The following is an 18,089-nucleotide window of genomic DNA, read 5'->3' on the forward strand; positions in this document are numbered from 1 at the left end:
ATATCACTGTGGGTGATGGTTAGGGTTTTGCTAGGTCTGTGTGCTTGCTATGCATGCATCCATTTCCTCTGCTGTGGAGTATCTTTCTCTGAATTATAACTGACACCTGTCCACTATTCTCACCACCTCCATTTTAAAATCTATCAGAGGCTCAACTAATAACACAGACGTTAAGCAGCTTTGTTATCACACTTTGTTTTTTTGTTTTTTTTTTTTACCTGAGTTGACCTGCCATGAGTCCAAAGGAGGCTCGAGTTCATCTGTCAACATCTGTAATTTATTGAAATTTTTACCCAAGTGTAGGTGTCACGAATCCTGTCCATGCACTTCCGTTCACTCACCACCAGAGGTCACCCGCTCATCACATGGACTCTTGCACTGCACTACACTACTGTTGCATTTCACCAGACTACAATTCCCATCATCCACTGCACTGATCACAGCTGTCACCAATCACACATTGCACTGATTACACAGCTGATCCCATCAGACACGTTTATAAGTCTTGGACTTCCTCTCTGTCATCGCCGAGTATTGTTTAGCATCTGTCACTGTGATAGCTACTCTACGGAGCCTCTCTTAAGTTTTCCTAATCTAGTCGAAGTCATAGCCTTGCCTGTTTTCCTGTGTTTTTGATTCTTGCCTGTTTATCTTAGATTTACCCTTTGCCTTGCCGTTTGGATACTGTTTGCCCCAGCCCAGACCATTGCTTATGTTTACGGATTACCTCTTTGTCTAAGCCCTCTGGATGTTGTTAGCCGACGATTGAACACACCTGTTTAGGATACTTCTCTTGCCTTGCCGTCTATATACCTGTTTGCCGTTGTCAGAAACTTTCCTGTTTACTGACCACGTCTCTGAATAAAGCTTTACAGATGGATCTGAATGCTTCCTCTGTTCCTTCCATAACAGTAGGGTGCAACTAAACTGATGGGAGGTGCTCATTGGGGAGAGATGCTGGACTACTAAACATGTAGTGCATATGACATACTGATGGAAGCCTTTAAAAAAACAAATTCTGCCGAGCAGTGATTAAAATCGCCCAGAATAAATTTTAGAGAATCCGAAGAAATTAATTCCAGTCTATCTAAAATGTTCTTGATATGTTCTGTAGCTGTAGTCCCATTCGCTTTCAGATGAATATAAACCAGTATAAAAAAAGCTGTGGAAATGCCCTGGGCAGATAAAAGGGACGTGAAGACACGGCCAAAAGTTCAATGTCAGAGGTGCACAACTTGTCCCTTAAATATAATTAGAGGCAGGGCTCCAGACTGCGACCACATTTTGCGACCATTTATTCTGCCAGTGCGAGTAATTTTTGTGAGTGGTTGTACTGTTGTACTGGTTGTTCAATTCATAAGCGCTGACATTTCGGTAGCATATGAGAAACATCAAAAGGCAAACTAAACTAAACCGCGCTACACTTCAGCTGCGCAGCGCGGACCATTTATCAGCTCGGGCTGCGACGTAAACAAACTTGTCCGAGCTCAGAACAGCTTTACTCAGCCAAAGTTGATTTTGTGACACTGTTACTGCACAGATGCAACAGTGCTGCGAGATCCAGTGAGAAGCATTTGAATTCGCCACACAATGAATAAGGTTGCCGCGAGTTTTAAGTGGGACTCAATTAAAAAATTGAGTTTTAAGTGGGACTACTAAGTCCGTCCCAGGAGCGATTGTCCCAATCGGCTTGTTGCAGCAGGCCGGAGCCACGCCCCGCACGGTTCCTCTTCATGCATAAATTAACATAATGCTTCATCCATCATGGAGGAGACCATCTCTGAAAGTTTGTTTAATACTTCTATGAAATATCATAACGTGCGTATGATACCGAATTTTCACACCTCATCCATACCATGGTATTGCAAATACAACAAGGTTTCATACGATACTAGACAAAACATATTTCCCACACATTATTAGCTTTTCCTGCTAAAAGAAAAGGGTTACAAGTTAAAGATTAAAATGAAACAAATCACGCATAAAAGGGCACAGAACACAATTATTAGTAAGCATATTGCTTCAATACTTTAAATGATTTTAAATGATTGTCCTTTTTAAATAGTTTTTTAAACTTTTCTTTGTCTGAAAAAGGCAAGAGTTGAAGACCGAGCTGAACATGCATGAGTCAGGGAGCGTGTCATGAGACAGTCACATTGCAGATCCCATGTTGCAGGCTCGAGGGCGTCCGTTGATTTAATTGTCCTTTTCCTGTTGGACAGACTGTAGGTTCCATACATTGGGATCACAAGGTTCCTCTTGAAACAGAGAGACCTTTGTTATTTTCCTGATTAAGTTAGCCATTATCACCATTCTCAGTAGAGACGCTAAGGAAACCAGTCAGAATATTGACGTCACGTGATAGTGTGATTAGTTTTAATGCTTGCGATGAATTTTGGGGGAGGAATCTTTAGATTCTTCTTGACTGAGTTGATTCGATGGCTCAATATCTCACATGGTGACCTGTCTCACCGTAACAGAGATCCTACACGCGCGTCTGAAACGTCTCTGGTTTGATGTGATCGTAAAGACGTTCTGCGACTGAATAAATGCACCTCTTGTCAAGAAAAAAACTGACAGAAACAGCAGTTATGAGTGGCCAACCCTAGCCCCGCCCCTGCATTAATTGCGTTAAACATTTTTAATGCATTAAACTGAAAAAATGATTCGCCTACGTTAACGCACTAATTTTGACAGTACTACTTGTAACAATACAAGACTGAAACATTTACACATAACAAAATTTTGTAGTATTTCCTTGCCGTATCATCTTTATAAAGAGAAAATACTGTGCCAAAGTTCAAAAATCTTTTGAAGATATTGCTGAACATTTAATCATTGCAAAAGTAAATTTCTGACTGAAGTAAATGTGTCATCTCGGTTTTTAGTGTTTATTTAAAATGAGACACACCTGTTTTTAAAGTGTTGGGAACCCCTCTCAAACAGTGTCGCGCCACATTTCGGAACGTTGTTTAAGCGACATACTAAACATTGCAGTATACTAAACATTCATAACAACAAAAATAAACACTGGTATTTGGTATGAACCGGTATACCTCCCAGCACTAACTTGTGTAAAATTAAAAATACATAAAATCATCATTATTACCAGTAGATGGGAGCAGAGAAGCACTTATTGGCTTATTAGTCGTTCATTTCTAGTTTTTGATTTATATTTTGAAATGATAAAATCACTATTATAAAATATCAAATCATCAAGAAATCAGATTTAGACAAAGTAAGATGATTGTGTTTATGGGGTGCAGTCTAATATGTGTTAATGCTTTGTCTTTTAAATAACACATTATTTTTCACATAATTTACCTTTATTCTACACCACTCTGTCCCTTCTCTGATAAACGCGCTGATCATTTCCTGCTTTTATGAAGCCCCTTCCTCAGAAACATGTGATGGGCTCTGATTGGTTAGCTGGTCCAGTGTGTTGTGATTAGCTTAACTGCCTCATGTGCGCGTCTAAACGTCCCACTGCTCAGCAGCATGTGCTCCGGTTGTATTGTAAACAATGGCATCGTCTATATTGCTTATCAGTTTGAGCCCGATTGAGACGCAGAGGATATTAGTGAAGAGGATCGCGCAGAACCTGTGCAAGCACGGCTCTTATAGAACACTTCAGAATGGTATGTTTTTTTGTTTGTTGATGTCTCATACTTTAGATACGCTGTTATTTGTAAATGCTACTTGTGACGGTAACAAACTACGATACCCAAAATGCAACGTGTTAATTTTGGGAGGAGTCAGTTAAGCAGTTACGCTGAGTGAAATGGAGATAAAATTGAACACAGATGTGTGGAAGGAGAGGAGAGTGCCCTTGTTTGCTGCACAGATCTTTAAGTTGAAAGTGAGAGTTTTCGTTATTAAGAGTAAGAAGTTGGAGTTTGTAGATGTTAATGAAGTGTAAAATGAAACGAAATAATTGAAGATTCCTTAAAAGATGGGCTTAGCGGAACTTTCAAAACAAACTCTCATACACGCTCTCATACACGAACTGAACTCATACCCACACAACAAACCAACCTCATTTATTTCCTTTTGAACCTTACATGTAAGAAAATTTCCATCACCATCATGTTTGGTTTTGATGAATTGATGCATGAATTACTGTGTCCAAAGCTTTGACTTCAAAGTTGAGATCTAAGTTTGTATTGTTACTTTGCATTGTTTATGATATGCTGAAGTGATTCAATAGATGACCTAAATTCAGTGGTTTAATTGTGATTGTTGGTATGTTTTGAATAAGTCAAGTACCTTAAAGTTCAAGTCCCATTATTAGATTACAATGAAAAGAAAAGACAGTTGAAATTGTAAGAGTGTGTTGTGTTTTGTATTGTTCTGTGACTGAGTAACAGGGGAGGGTTGGTCTCACTACGTCACATACTGCTTATACTATTTAATATACTGTTTCATCCTGATTAAAGCTGTAATGGAGCAGAATACATGATTTTGTTGTAGCAGTTTTGTAACAGAAAGAAGTGTTTGCCAGCATGCACGTCCATGTTTAACGCTTCTTGTAGCTATGTGAAAAATATCTGTCTGTCTATACACAGTGTATAATTGAACACAGTTTATTGGAGCTGCTGATCTGAATGAGAGAGATGCTGAGCTTGTGCAGAGCAGGGGACGGGAGGAACAGGATTGAGAACCGTTGCTTTAGAACATTGATTTTGAAACTTGTGAATCCATTAGAATTGTTAGAAGACAGAATTGAGATTCATATATGAATAGATTTTTTTAGCACTTATAGTTTTGACGGCATGGCAACAGCTTGTAAGAACAATTAGCTTTTAATTTTTTTTTTAGCTTTTAGGGAATCGAATTCTAAAGACTTGATTAGACTGATTAAAAATGTATAGCATACACTGACACTTCGTCCAGCGTCTAGCACTTAGTGTATCTTAGCAATTCTGTTTATCTCATGGCCAACGATAATAAAACAATTGGTTTTTATGAACTATGAGCAAAGGTAACGTAATCTGTGCAAAGTTTGACTTCAAAATACATGACACAAGACAAGCATTCTTTATAAATGACAGTTGTTTATTTGCTATCCTACGGTACATTAAACTAAACTAAAACACACACATACGATTCAGGAAATGAGTTATTGTGATTTGAAGAAAGTTCCCACAATTCTAATATCTGCGACTAGATATTTAAATTCAACCTGAGGAAAATCACAAGCAGAGAATCTTAGCTTATCATTACTGCTTAAAGATTAATTCAGCCAGTTCAGCAAGATATGGAGATTTTGCTTGCTACCTGCGTTCAAGTTGACAGATGACAGCTGGCTTGATTTCTCTTCCTGGTTGAGGGAATCATGGCGCTTCTGATTGGCTGCTGACTCAGTCGTTGGGTGATGCGTTTCTGGGGATGCCCTCCAGTGGTTGGCTGTTGCCTGGTGATGTGAGAGTGAGGCATTCAGCTTTCTTGATGAGAGTCTGTTTGCAAGGACTCTGCTTTGGAAGTTTCTGGCGGTTGCAAAGTTTCAAATGAAGTTCCAATGAAGTATTTGTAGTTCTAGAATCTCATAGCCTGCTGTTATTGCTGTGAGCGCTTTGGAGGGAGCCAAAGATCGAGAGAGCAAGCAAGCTAAGAGCTGTGTGTCACGTAGTTTTAAGCAGGCTGAATTTTGATCCAATCAAACTGTCCCTGCAGGGCTGAGCCCCGCCCCGTACCGTTCCTCTTTGGACACATATTAATTTAATCTGTGATCTTCCACATGGGGAATATCTCTGGAAGTTCTGTTAAAACTTCTATAAAGTGTTACCATCATTCGTATGATGCTGAAGATTGACATTTCATTTGCACCAAATTATTGCTAATAACACAAGCTTTAATACGATACTAAACACGGGTTATCTGCTAAAGGGAAAAGTTATGAGGCAAAAATTTTAATTCACCGATTACATAAAACACATCACGCATAAACAAAAGGGCATAAAACACAATTATTAGTAAGTATATTGCTCCAATACTTTAAATGATTTTAAAAGATTGTCTTTTGGAATCTTTTATTTTGGAACTTGTCTGTTCGTTGTTGGAAAAGAGTTGAACACGCAGAAGACAGGAAGCGGGTCATGGGACAGTCACATTGCAAATCCTGTGTTTGCATGCCTGAGGGCATCAGTTGATTTAATTGTCCTTTTCCGGTGGATATACTGATCCATACATCCCGACCACGAGGTTTCTCTTGGGTTGTGAAAGGATTCTTTCAGTTCTTGATACAAAAGATCTTTGTCATTTTCTTGATCAAATTAGTTTTATCATCATTCTGAGTAGAGAGAATAAGGCGCTGACAGGAAACCACTCAGAATATTGACGTCAGTGGTAGTGATGATTAACTTGGACCTCGTGATGAGTTGATTTGATGGCGTATCTGTGTCCATTTCGACACAGGAATCTTACAAACTCTTCCTCCATGCCCCCTTTATTGCTTGTTCCCGGGGGCGGGGTTTATGTAAATTTCTGAGTTTGTGATGTCACCAACCCGGGAAGAAGCTTGTTGTTGACCAGCCATAACTGTAGGCATTAAAGGTGTTGTAGGAGATGTTGGAAAATGCTAACTTTAGCCTGATAGCACTGAAAGCGAACGTCCCGTCTTCCCTGCAAACACCGTCCAAAGCCACATCCCCCGAACGCATGAACGCGCACAGACCAGAATACCACAGACAACATTACTACAATAGGCTACATCGGCAGTTCCCAATACCAGTCCTCGTGCCCCCCCACTCTGCACATTTCATATGTTTCTCTTATCACGTTTGTTCTATTCGACCGTAAGTGCCCTGTGAAGTGGACATCGCCGGATATTCCGCCATGATTCCAGTTTGAAACAAGTGTATATGTTCCATACAAAGGGCATTAAAGCAATGAACACTGTGTAGGGAGCATGTCAATCAGAACACAGTTCATGCACAGAGCTCTCTTCTAACGAGCTGGTTTTCTGAATCAGGTGTGTTAATTTACTGACCCTCAGACATTGATGCTAGAGCTAATGTTGTTTGTGTGCGTGAGGCACCTGCGCGATCAGATGGGTTTAATAAAATAAAAATATAAAGAAATAAAATACATCGAGAGCGTCACAAAAACGAGCGTAGCCTATACTTGTTGCACAGTTTTCTTCTTTTGTTTATCTATTAATTATATTATAGCCTATTATATATTTAGTGTGGTCATATTTATTTTATTTTATAGACTTAATTTCTGTTTTTCTCCATTAAGTGCTGGAGGTGCGTGATGCGACGATGTGTGAATCCTCATGGTCTGTGGTTTACGCTGCTAATCGCGCATATAAAGCTAAAACTCTGTATAAAATTAAAAAACAAAAGACATTCTAATCTTACTGGTTAACGATTGACAGATGAGCTTCAGTTGTCAGTCAGGAAAATAACCTAAATTAACAAAATGATGTCATTCTACAATCCTCCACCAGATTTACTATGCTGCGCGCAAGTTCAGGCAAAAAAACTAAACAAAAAAAACTTGCGTACACGAGCTGAGACCAGACATGAGATTTCATCGTAGCCACCGCTCACGTCCATATTGATCAATTCCAAGTTTTGCATTGAAACGACCGTACGCCCAATTTTCTGTTGTATGTTCGTTTCATAAATGAGGCCCATTTGTGACCCTGGACCACAAAACCAGTCTTAAGTCGCTGGAGTATATTTGTAGAAATAGCCAAAAATACATTGTATGGATCAAAATTATCCATATTTCTTTTATGCCAAAAATCATTAGGATATTAAGTAAAGATCATGTTCCATGAAGATATTTTGTAAATTTCTTACCGTAAATATATCAAAACTTCATTTTTGATTAGTAATATGCATTGCTAAGAACTTTATTTGGACAATTTTAAAGGCGTTTTTTTTTTTTTTTTTTTATATATTTGGATTATTTTTTATTTTTTGCTCCCTCAGATTCCAAATTTTCAAATAGTTGTATCTCAGCCAAATATTGTCCTATCCTAACAAACCATACATCAATGGAAAGATTATTTACTCAGTTTTTCTTCAGTATAAATCAATTAAATTTCCTCACACAAGGGCAGAGTAGGTTCCTGGAAGGGCTATGTTTCACTGCACTGGGTTAGAAACAGATCTAAGAAACAAATATTTGAGCTGAAAGAAACTCCGTCCCCCAAATGGTCAACTGTGTATATATGACCTTTTGCATAAAGTGTTGTAGGCAATACGTAGGCCAGATGAAGAATGATCTGCGTGTGAAAGTGTACCAACATTCTGTGTAATGTAGAGAAACTGCTGCAGCATCTTCTGACACACGGCCTGCCTCAGGGTCACTGCTGTGCTCTAGGACAAGCCGCTTTGGTCTCTCCTGGATAGACGAAAGACGGAGAGACAGTGGAGCAAACGCCTGGACTCCTTATACCCAAGAGACCTAAATGAAACTTAAAGGGATAGTTTACCCAAAAATGAAAATGTGATGTTTATCTGCTTACACCCAGGGCATCCAAGATATAGGTGACTTTGTTTCTTCAGTAGAACTCAAATGAAGATTTTTAACTCAAACCGTTGCAGTCTGTCAGTCCTATAATGCAAGTCAATGAGTACACAATCTTTGGAAGAAAAAAACACATGCACACACAAATCCAAATTAAACCTTGCAGCTCGTGACGATACATTGATGTCCTAAGACACGAAACGATCGGTTTGTGCGAGAAACTGAACAGCACTGATATCATTTTTTTTTTACCACTGATACAGGCAATGTCCAACTCTCCTGAGTTCATCCACAACATCCGGCGCGTGACGCGTCAACGCATCAATATACATTTGAGGTTAATCAGAGATAAAAAATGATATAAATAATGTTCAGTTTCTCGCACAAACATGGGTTTTAATGACAGCATCTAATATGTTTCTTAAAGGTTTGTGTTCCCAATATAAACATGAATTTAACATTATTTGGCATGTTTTAAACTTTATCTCACAAATCATAATGCATTTCAAAGCAGCGGTATGAAAAGAAGTGTTCATTAAAAACGAATGGTCAATCCAGTGGTGACAGAGGACAGAGGAAGTATTTTGGAGTATTTTCTGGTTTTTCAAGCCCTGTTTACACCTGGTCAATCAGATCACAAGTGGACGACGCTAAACACAGGGTGTGAAATGTTTTGAGCTTGTCCACCTTCAAAAGTCTTTCTACAGATATAACGTGTAAACATTATGGAAAGCGCGTAAGCCAGACAGGATTTCAACATTTTCAGCTAAGAGATAAAAGTTTGTTTTGGAAAGGATAAACGTACCAAGCACCACGTTCTCTCACTATTCCGGGTTTCTAACACACATTGCAGAAATGAAAACCGCTGCCGTCTCCGGTCACGTTTATATGTAAATTGCATGCGCCCATTCATTTGCTCACCCATAAATCCTCTCCTTCAAGAAATCAGTGCAGAAGTGGTTGAAAGTGGACAAAATAGACAGCAGGTGTTAACATGTATGTGTCTCCTTCATCCACCTGTGATCCAATTGACCAAAATGCATCTTAATAACAGGCGTAACCAGGGTCTTGGAAATAGGGTGAGTTTTAAAATGTTAAGACAGTGGTTGGGTAAACACATGGCTGGGTAAATATTGGACAAAACACACATCAGATTATAAATGTAAGCTATGCTGGGTTGCTGTTACCCAGCCATGGATTGAAAACAACTCAGCATTTTTTAGAGTGTATTGATTTAATTAAAACAAGTTCAAACCAAAATAGCCTTTTATTTGTACAGTATCCTTTTTCATCCATTAGCTACTGAATGCCAAAGGTTGTTAACATCACAAATGTTTGAAATATTTCAGAGATTGATGACGACTCTATATTGAAAGCGGATTTCATTCAGGAGCTTCTTCCATCTGCGGAGCGAACGGCTCTCCTTTATCACCTGGCTTTCCTGAGTCTGGGAGGATTCCCACAGCTGGAGCGTCTGATCAGAGATCAAGCTATTGAAACACAACTGCTGTTCAGATCCTCTGAAGCCCTTCTGATGAAGGTATGAGGCCTAATTCATCATAACCACCAATGCTAGCTATCAGCCCTCTGATTTAAATGTTTCTTCTAAAAGAGTCTTTCCCGCTTTAACACTTCAGCTCTGAGGCTGGACAGTGGATTGTGTGATTACCGTAATTTCCGGACTATAAGCCGCAACTTTTTTCCCACGCTTTGAACCTTGCGGCTTAAACAATGACGCGGCTAATATATGGATTTTTCCTGCTTTAAAAAAAAAAAAAAAAAAAAAACATTTTGTGACGCGCTCATTTTTTTAAAGGGGTCATATAATGGTACATGCACTTTTACAAGTTGATTGTACTGAAATGTGTGTTAGCAGTGCCTGTACACAACCATCATAAAATGATAAAAATCCATCCAGTGTTTTTTTTTTAATCTCCTTATTTGTTTTACCCTGTCTCAAATCAAGCCGTTCCACACGGTCGGACGCCCCTCCCACGATGGTTGATTGACAGCAGTGTTTCAACACAAACCCGCCCTTGCTCGTGAGCGAGCTGTCAATCATAGTCCGCGCGTCATTGTTGATATACGCTGGAGCTGTCTATGAGCAGAATGGCGTCTAAGCGATTGTGGTGTTCTGTTCTCGGGTGCAATAATGAACACAGCAGTCATTTTGATGTTCCTAAGTCCGAACCGCTGAAGACACAGTGGCTGAGTTATTATATATTAGTTATAGTAAGGGAATATTCCCCACGAGCAACGTCAATGTTTTCATGTTTGCGCGAATCATTTTTCACCAGACTGCTTTATAAATGAAGGTCAGTATAAAGCTGGTTTTGCTAAGAAGCTGCTCCTGAAAAAAGAATCGGTACCAACTATTCGTGTTCCTGCTGAACCTCCAGAAGAAGTGAGTGTAACGTTTAATTAACCTTTATATTAATCTTTGCAAATCGCTAGCACGCTTCACGATGTATGTGGCTAATGTTTACATTCAGGGCACATGCATGTTTTCTATTTACGACGTTCTCAATATAATTAATAATCCCACGTTTATAATGAACAAAACGTTACGGTTGCACAGTATCCTCAGAGACTCCTGCTGCCATTCTTCAAAATATACCCTCAACTGTTGTCAAGGCAACACTCCACGTGTGGTGTGTCAAAAACGCCCACAGAACAGAGGGCGGGCGAGCAAAGCTCATTAGCATTTAAAACACACGCACTAAAACGGTGTGCTGAAAACAGAGCTGTTTTTGAGCAGGTAAAATGAGTGTTTTCTTACAATACTAATGAGAATTTTTAATTAAAGTATATTACAAACTTTCAATTTAGACCCTAAAGAATCATATTAGCTTGTACAAAAATGGCATTATATGACCCCTTTAATGTTCACGGACGAAATTAACCCCGAATCTGTGGTGGCATCACGGAATCGCCGAAAATTCCGTGATGTGCTCACAGAAGGCATCAGCCGTGGTCCATGCACGGATTCACTGGTTCAACACCAGCGCTGCATCGGACCACGTAAAAAGAGTGACACCGATGCAGTTATACTTTCACTGGAGTACCTGACCCCACCCCTACCCTAAACCTACCCACTTCTGAACAATAATGATGACGATAAATTATTGCGTCGGTATATTGATGCTAAGGGTTTCCTATTTAAAGTGTTGAACCAGTGAATCCGTGCGTGGTTCACGGCTGATGCCTGTCACTGACTTGCATTGGTATCACTTCCGTGAGCCCATCACGGATTTTTTCTGTGAGCCCATCACGGAATTTTCGGCGATTCCGTGATGCCACCACAGATTCGGGGTTAATTAAGTCCGTGAACATTACACGGAATTCTGTGAGATCAGGTTGCAACGTAGGCTACTGCTATTTTTTTATTTTTTGTTACAAGCCGTGTTTCGTTAAAGCCTGTGTAAAGTTAATTTGTTTCAATGTACCTGTAGGCATCTGCGGCTTATAGACATGTGCGGCTTATTTATGTTCAAAATAAAATTATTTTTTTTAATTCAGTGGGTGCGGCTTATATGCAGGTGCGCTCAATAGTCCGGAAATTACGGTAACTTTCAAAAGGTGCTCTCTGTCACTGTCTTTAATCATTTCTGAGTCTTTAACTTTCCTAGTTAATGCCACATGCACTGTAATATGTTTTATACTGAAAGTTACATTTTCAAATGAAAATGGCAACATGATCGTTTTATAAAGCATGCGTTCATATGTGTAAGGGCTAACGTTACATTTTCGCTGGAGGAAACAGCTGTGATGTGATGAGGGGTGAACGCAGCGAAAGCTTTACAGTAGATGGGAAACCGATTGCTCCCCCATGACATTTTGTATCATCATGTATCAAAATGACATCAAACTGTATTTATGACAAAGAAGTGCACAGATGCAGATATTATTACAATCTATCGATAAACACACACTTTGTCCTTCAACACACACTGAAAGACAGGGAGGAGCCGATCTTAATATGAAATTTAAAAGGGACTGAGATGATCGCGAATTTGTGTATAGTTTATGGAGCTAATCACAACATTTTTAGGGGGAGTTGAGTAGAAAGCCCCTCTAGTGATGCGCAAGCTCTGGACTGAGAGGAGTCATCCAAAGATTCATCAGAATCCGCAAAGACTGGATTCACAGATAGAGCTTAATTGCTTCAGTCCTTCACAGGAGGGAAAGTGCAGAGAAGGCAAAGCTAGAATACCACACAGTATCAGCAGAGGAGGCATAGAATTGGGTGGAAAACTTTGAGAAGCAGTCTAAAAACAATGTGATCCATGCATGAAGATAATAATAATCCAACTGTTGAACTTAAACATGACAGCTTTGTATCACAAGACAACACAGCAACGCACAGCTAACAGAAGAACTAAGCAGCACAGGTACACTGGACAATATTTGGACATGTTTCACAACGAGCTAGAACACGAAGAGAAAACTAGAAAATAAGAAATGACCACAATTAGTCTTGACAGCGTCACATAACTTGAACAGAAGTTACTATACTGTTATGATTCGCTGATGTTTTTAACTGTGTACGGTTGTGTAGTCACTGTGAATCGTCATGATTTACTAGTCTATCACATGATTAACTTGGTGATCGATGTTTTCTCGTAGTGTGTCGGCACGAGTTCCAACCTGGTCACCTCCCTGTTTCCAATGCTGAAACAAGCTGTGGAGAAGAACAAACCTGTTTTGGCGGTGAGGTACCTGATGGAAGCCAAAGAGTTGATCAAAGACATCGTAGCACAAGTGGATGACACAGTGAAGAGGTGAAAATATTAGAAATATCTTATAGGAACAAATATGTGCCAACTTAATTCAAAGGGGAAACACATGGGTGATTTTATAATTGCAGGTAAATTTGATGTCCAGAGTCGTCTTTTTTTGTTGTTGTTGTTGTGGTTGTTGTTGTCTTGTTTGTTCAGATGGTGATTATTTTTAAGTATTCAAATAATTTGCTATTCAGGGTCATGGATCACAAGATGTTTTGGGTCATAACAATAATATATTTTTTGTAAAAAGTGTCAATGTATATAGGTATAGATCATATAGAAATGATATGTGTAAAGTTACTGTTTGAGCATGAAAAAAGAGAAGAAAGGAAGGTCTTCTCTACATTAGTAAGCACTCTTCTTTTTGATTCATTTAGAAACCAAACGCTGCTGTATTGATCAGAGATGCACAACACTTCCTGTAGAACTGTTTTAGACCCTACTCTGAAGTAGTTCCCCAAACAGCGTTCCTACAACTGAAACCGTTCCTAGTTCCTGCGGTGTGAGCACGCCAACAACTGGGAACTAACGCCAATAGTTCTATGAACTATGAAAACGTTCATCCAGTGTGAAAGTGCCTATCGAACTGTTGTATAGAATTACATTTGTGCATAATAATATGTCCTCTTTAAGAAAATTGTTCAGTGTCTTGTCTTATGCAAATAAAATCCGGACCACATCGCTATATTGAATTATTTATTTGAAATGCACTGTATTATTCAGGTATGATCGACACAACCAAAGTGTGCAAACATGCACCAGTGACGTGTATCGAGAACAAAACAAGGCCGAAGAAAAAAAAGCGGAAAAATTTAATGAGATGAAGGGTGAGAATCTTTCTATGATTACAGTAAATTCATCTGCATGCATGTTATGCTCTTGACATGTTCTTCACAATGATCTCTCATAAATCATTCCAGGTGAGATCCCCGACCCTGAGCATCTGAAGGAAGTCCCGAAGTGTCTTTCTCGAATCCAACAAATTCTGATTGATCTGAAAAAGTTTTGGCAGAATGTGGATTTTATTCTGTACACGCTGAAAGAAAAAACCTTTAATGGGGAGGAACTCGTTGACATGGAGGACATGAAGGATGAGTTTCTGAGCTCCATTGACGATGCAGGAAAGGTAAGTTAGACGTTGAGCAAATGTTCCTGATGTAATTTGATTATGCCTTTCATGAACTCTCTGAGTTCTCACTTTCAGTTCTTATGTTGTTTTTGTTTGTTCATAATATACTCTGATTAATAGTGTACAGCTGATGCTATATTTTCCAGAATCCAAATCAAAGAGTTTTGTAATCTGAAGCAAGATGCTAGTGTCTGATCATTGAAAGTTATTACCATCTTAACTAGAATCAGACGACGATGCCGTGCGACTTTAAATTCTGTGTGACAGGAGAAAAAAGATAAAAATAATTTAAAAATGCACAGTTGTGCATAGCATGTTTGTTATTCTAGACAAATCAAAAAACAAAGTTTTTTTAACAAGGAGCCCTTAAAGTAGCGTCTGGTTCAGGTCAGAAATGACCGAGGAGAGAAACTAATCCACTAAGTGGATAGTGTTGTAACATTATCCACTTTTATGATTTTATTTTATTTACATGTTTATTTATCTTCTTTGCCATTAATGTGCATGTGCAAATGAGCATATTTATATAACCTCAAGACTGTGAAAATCTACACTTCTGTAAATTAAAATACAAAACAAACTGTAGGAATTTGTCATGTATTGGGTCAGATTAAAACACAACATGACTATCAAGTCAGATCAAGTCATTACAGTTGATTACTACAGTGTTGTGGTTAAATCTTTGGAGACACATGGATGACTTTAATGATATCTTTACAATCATTCTTGGCTTTGAAAGTTGAAGTCTGAGTTTACATTGAACTAACCCTTTAAAATCATCATGAAAAAATTTAAGATTTTTCGTATCATTGCAGTGTTTTTTTATACAAAACAAACTGTTTTATACAAAACAAAACAAACTGTAGGAATTTGTCATGTATTGGGTCAGATTCAAATCAAGTCAGATCAAGTCATGTTGTGGCAGTAGTGCCCAGTATCTTTTTTAGGCACCTGTTTTGTGTTACTTCTACATTTTATCACAAGTTATGCACTTTTAATATTCATTTAGATTTTACACTTTATTTTGACTAGTGGCCTAGTAACTGAATAGCTTTATTCTGGAAATCAGTTTCTGCAGTAATGACACTTTATGGTCCATTATCCCACAGTCTTATACAAGACTCTGCTACATAAAAACTACAGTAAGCATCTACACATTTATCAGTTTAAAAAAAACATATTGGGAGAGATTGCTGAAATATGATGAGAAAAAAATAACACAACTTCAAAAAGGTGACAATAATGCCCTGTAGATGGATTCTGTGCAGTCACCTGTTATTTGTTGAATCTAGATATTATCACATTTAATACATTTAAAATTGATTCAATTATTACATTATTTCCGTAACATACTCAGAATTGAAGAAAAATGTATACATTAAGATGTTTCATTGTTTGTGTGTGTTTCAAAAGCAATTAATGTAAAGTGTTTCAATAATATATACTGATACAATGATGTCTCATATTTAGCCAATGAGGACATTCTCCCTGTTTGAGAGACAGACCGCCATCGACCAATCAGGGTTCCTCGTTGTTGTTTATACATGCAAACAAGGGTCGTTTGGGTTTAAAAGAGACTCAATACAACAAATTCATTTGGGAATTATTTTTATTTCATAATGTGAAGTACAGTTAAAAGGTTTCCTTCGTTTTGTTGTGATTGCCTTATCTTTCTTTACGTTGATTACATGTAATAAATCATTTTTATTACTCTAAGATAAACGTTCTGGGATGTTTTAAGGTTTAACAGGCTAACTGTACATTTTGGAGGCACCGCACCGTCATAGACATTTCTACTGCTTTTGAGTTATTTAGTAATAGAAACCATAGGTGAATTTCCAGCCTAATTCTCAATCTATCAGCTGCAGGTGTAGTGTCTTCCGCTGCTTGTTCGAAGAATCATGCACAGTCTTGAAGTTTGATGCCAGAAGAAAAGCCCCCCTTAATTATTCCAGATGTTTTCTCGTCTGTACATTTTAGCCACGTAGGCACTTTATGCACAGAGGCCTTAGAACATAATGGAAGATTAAATAGATATATTAATGGCAAGGTTCACCTTGATTTATACTTGATTAATTCAGAACTTTAACAATAAAAATCTTCTTCACGGGACATCAGGCTCCTGTGCGCCAACTGAATAAACAAAAAAAAAAAAAACAGGAGGGGTTATTTTCCATCAAAAAAGTCATTCACATTGCTTCATAAAATTGAGATTAAATCTTTGGAAACACATGGATGACTTTAATGATATCTTTTCAACCATTCTTTTTCTTGTGTCATTGCAGTGTTTTTTGTTGTTGTTATTTTTAAATTATATATCAGTGCAGCTCATTATTGAAGTTGAAACTAGTTCAATTATGTCCATATATTTTAGTGCATGTGATTTTAATGGTGGCATGTGTTTTATCTTTCAGTACTGGGAGATATTTGGTTTGTGCTGTCAGAGAGTTCAAGGCGCCTTCCGCATTCAGTCTAAAGATGCATATAAATTCCTGGAGGTCAATCCGTCTTCGCTCTCTGAGGAGGAGAGGAAGCAGCAGTATGTGTCTATCATGCTGAAGCTGAAGAAAATCAATCCAGATCCGCCAGCACTGTGAGACACCCAGAACTGATGCTTCCTGAATGCTGCTTACACAAATCAATGCATACAGCTTCTCTTGTCATTTTCATAATGCTTTGTAATCTATACAACTGCTCTTGAACATGTTCAATTACAGTTCTGCATATACATGTTCTTTAAGTTGATGTCAGGAATATTAATTAGATCAGTTTATGGCTATCTCTTTCTAAATCGCTTTGCATTTTTATTATGCTACATACAGATCTTGTGGTCTGGTCACATGATTAATGTCTATGTCACACAATAAAGAAAAAAGACATGAAACACTTCATTGTAGCCAAATCCTTAAAAAAGCCATTTCTAATGCTTTGGTGTACAATAGTTCTGCTTCCATCCATAAATCATGTTAATAGTGGAGACAAAATATATGTTGATACCTTCTTTAGAACACAAAATAAAATGAAAATGCAGGAAAAATTGTGGAATTGTTTTAACTGTATTGCAATATAAACATAACCCTTGTCTAAACGAATTTACTGCATTTAGTGTTAATCAGAAAGTTAAAGCCATTTTGTAATAAACCAAGAATTATATGGAGATGCAAGGAAATGCAATTAAAGTACATTTGAAGTACTGTATTATGTAGCTCACATGCTATGCTAATTAGGCTCTTTGGTGTTATGAACCAATTAGTGTTGTCACGGTTCATGGGATCACAGTCTCATCTGTGCTTAGGCTGCTGTGTGTGTGTATTCAGACTTTCTGAATATTCTCCCACCAACTCCGGTGATGCGATCAGTCATCCGCCAGGAGGCGAACCCATGCAGGTGGGGAGAGCTCGCCTTTCCCGGGAGGAGAGAGAACGTCGGAAGAGGCGAGGTCTGTGCATTTACTGCGGGGCTGCTGGACACTTTATAGCTGAGTGTCCCATAAAAGGGATCTGATCTAAAAGATCTGAGGCTGCTGTCGGGTGGTATCTCTCTTAATCAATATTCATTTACCATGAAAGATCAAAGCACTTTTGAACTAATGTTAGATTCAGTTAATTCGTGTAAGTGGCGTCACCCATTAACAGTATACAGCACATATTTTAGGCTAAATAAATTAGACAACTTCCAATAAACCATTGACAAAC

At 38.3% G+C, this 18,089-nt stretch overlaps 1 protein-coding gene across 3 annotated transcripts in view; it reads left to right on the top strand.

Moving 5' to 3' along the window:
* LOC131537959 (cytolytic toxin-alpha-like) overlaps positions 1 to 17,817 on the top strand; it is a 44,832-nt gene extending 27,015 nt beyond the window's left edge. For 2 of the 3 annotated variants that reach the window (XM_058771698.1, XM_058771699.1), the window contains exons 4-8: positions 9,831 to 10,021; positions 13,108 to 13,262; positions 13,989 to 14,092; positions 14,186 to 14,391; positions 16,809 to 17,817. In XM_058771698.1, coding sequence (XP_058627681.1) covers positions 9,831 to 10,021; positions 13,108 to 13,262; positions 13,989 to 14,092; positions 14,186 to 14,391; positions 16,809 to 16,991 — 839 coding nt within the window. In that variant the 3' untranslated portion in view covers positions 16,992 to 17,817. Of the gene's footprint in view, positions 1 to 9,830; positions 10,022 to 13,107; positions 13,263 to 13,642; positions 14,093 to 14,185; positions 14,392 to 16,808 lie in introns of those variants that run through there. The other variant, XR_009270440.1, reaches the window with a different exon arrangement.
* Positions 17,818 to 18,089: the final 272 nt, after the last annotated feature.

This window comes from Onychostoma macrolepis, chromosome 03 (assembly GCF_012432095.1).
Source record: "Onychostoma macrolepis isolate SWU-2019 chromosome 03, ASM1243209v1, whole genome shotgun sequence".
Classification (NCBI taxonomy): Eukaryota; Metazoa; Chordata; class Actinopteri; order Cypriniformes; family Cyprinidae; genus Onychostoma; species Onychostoma macrolepis.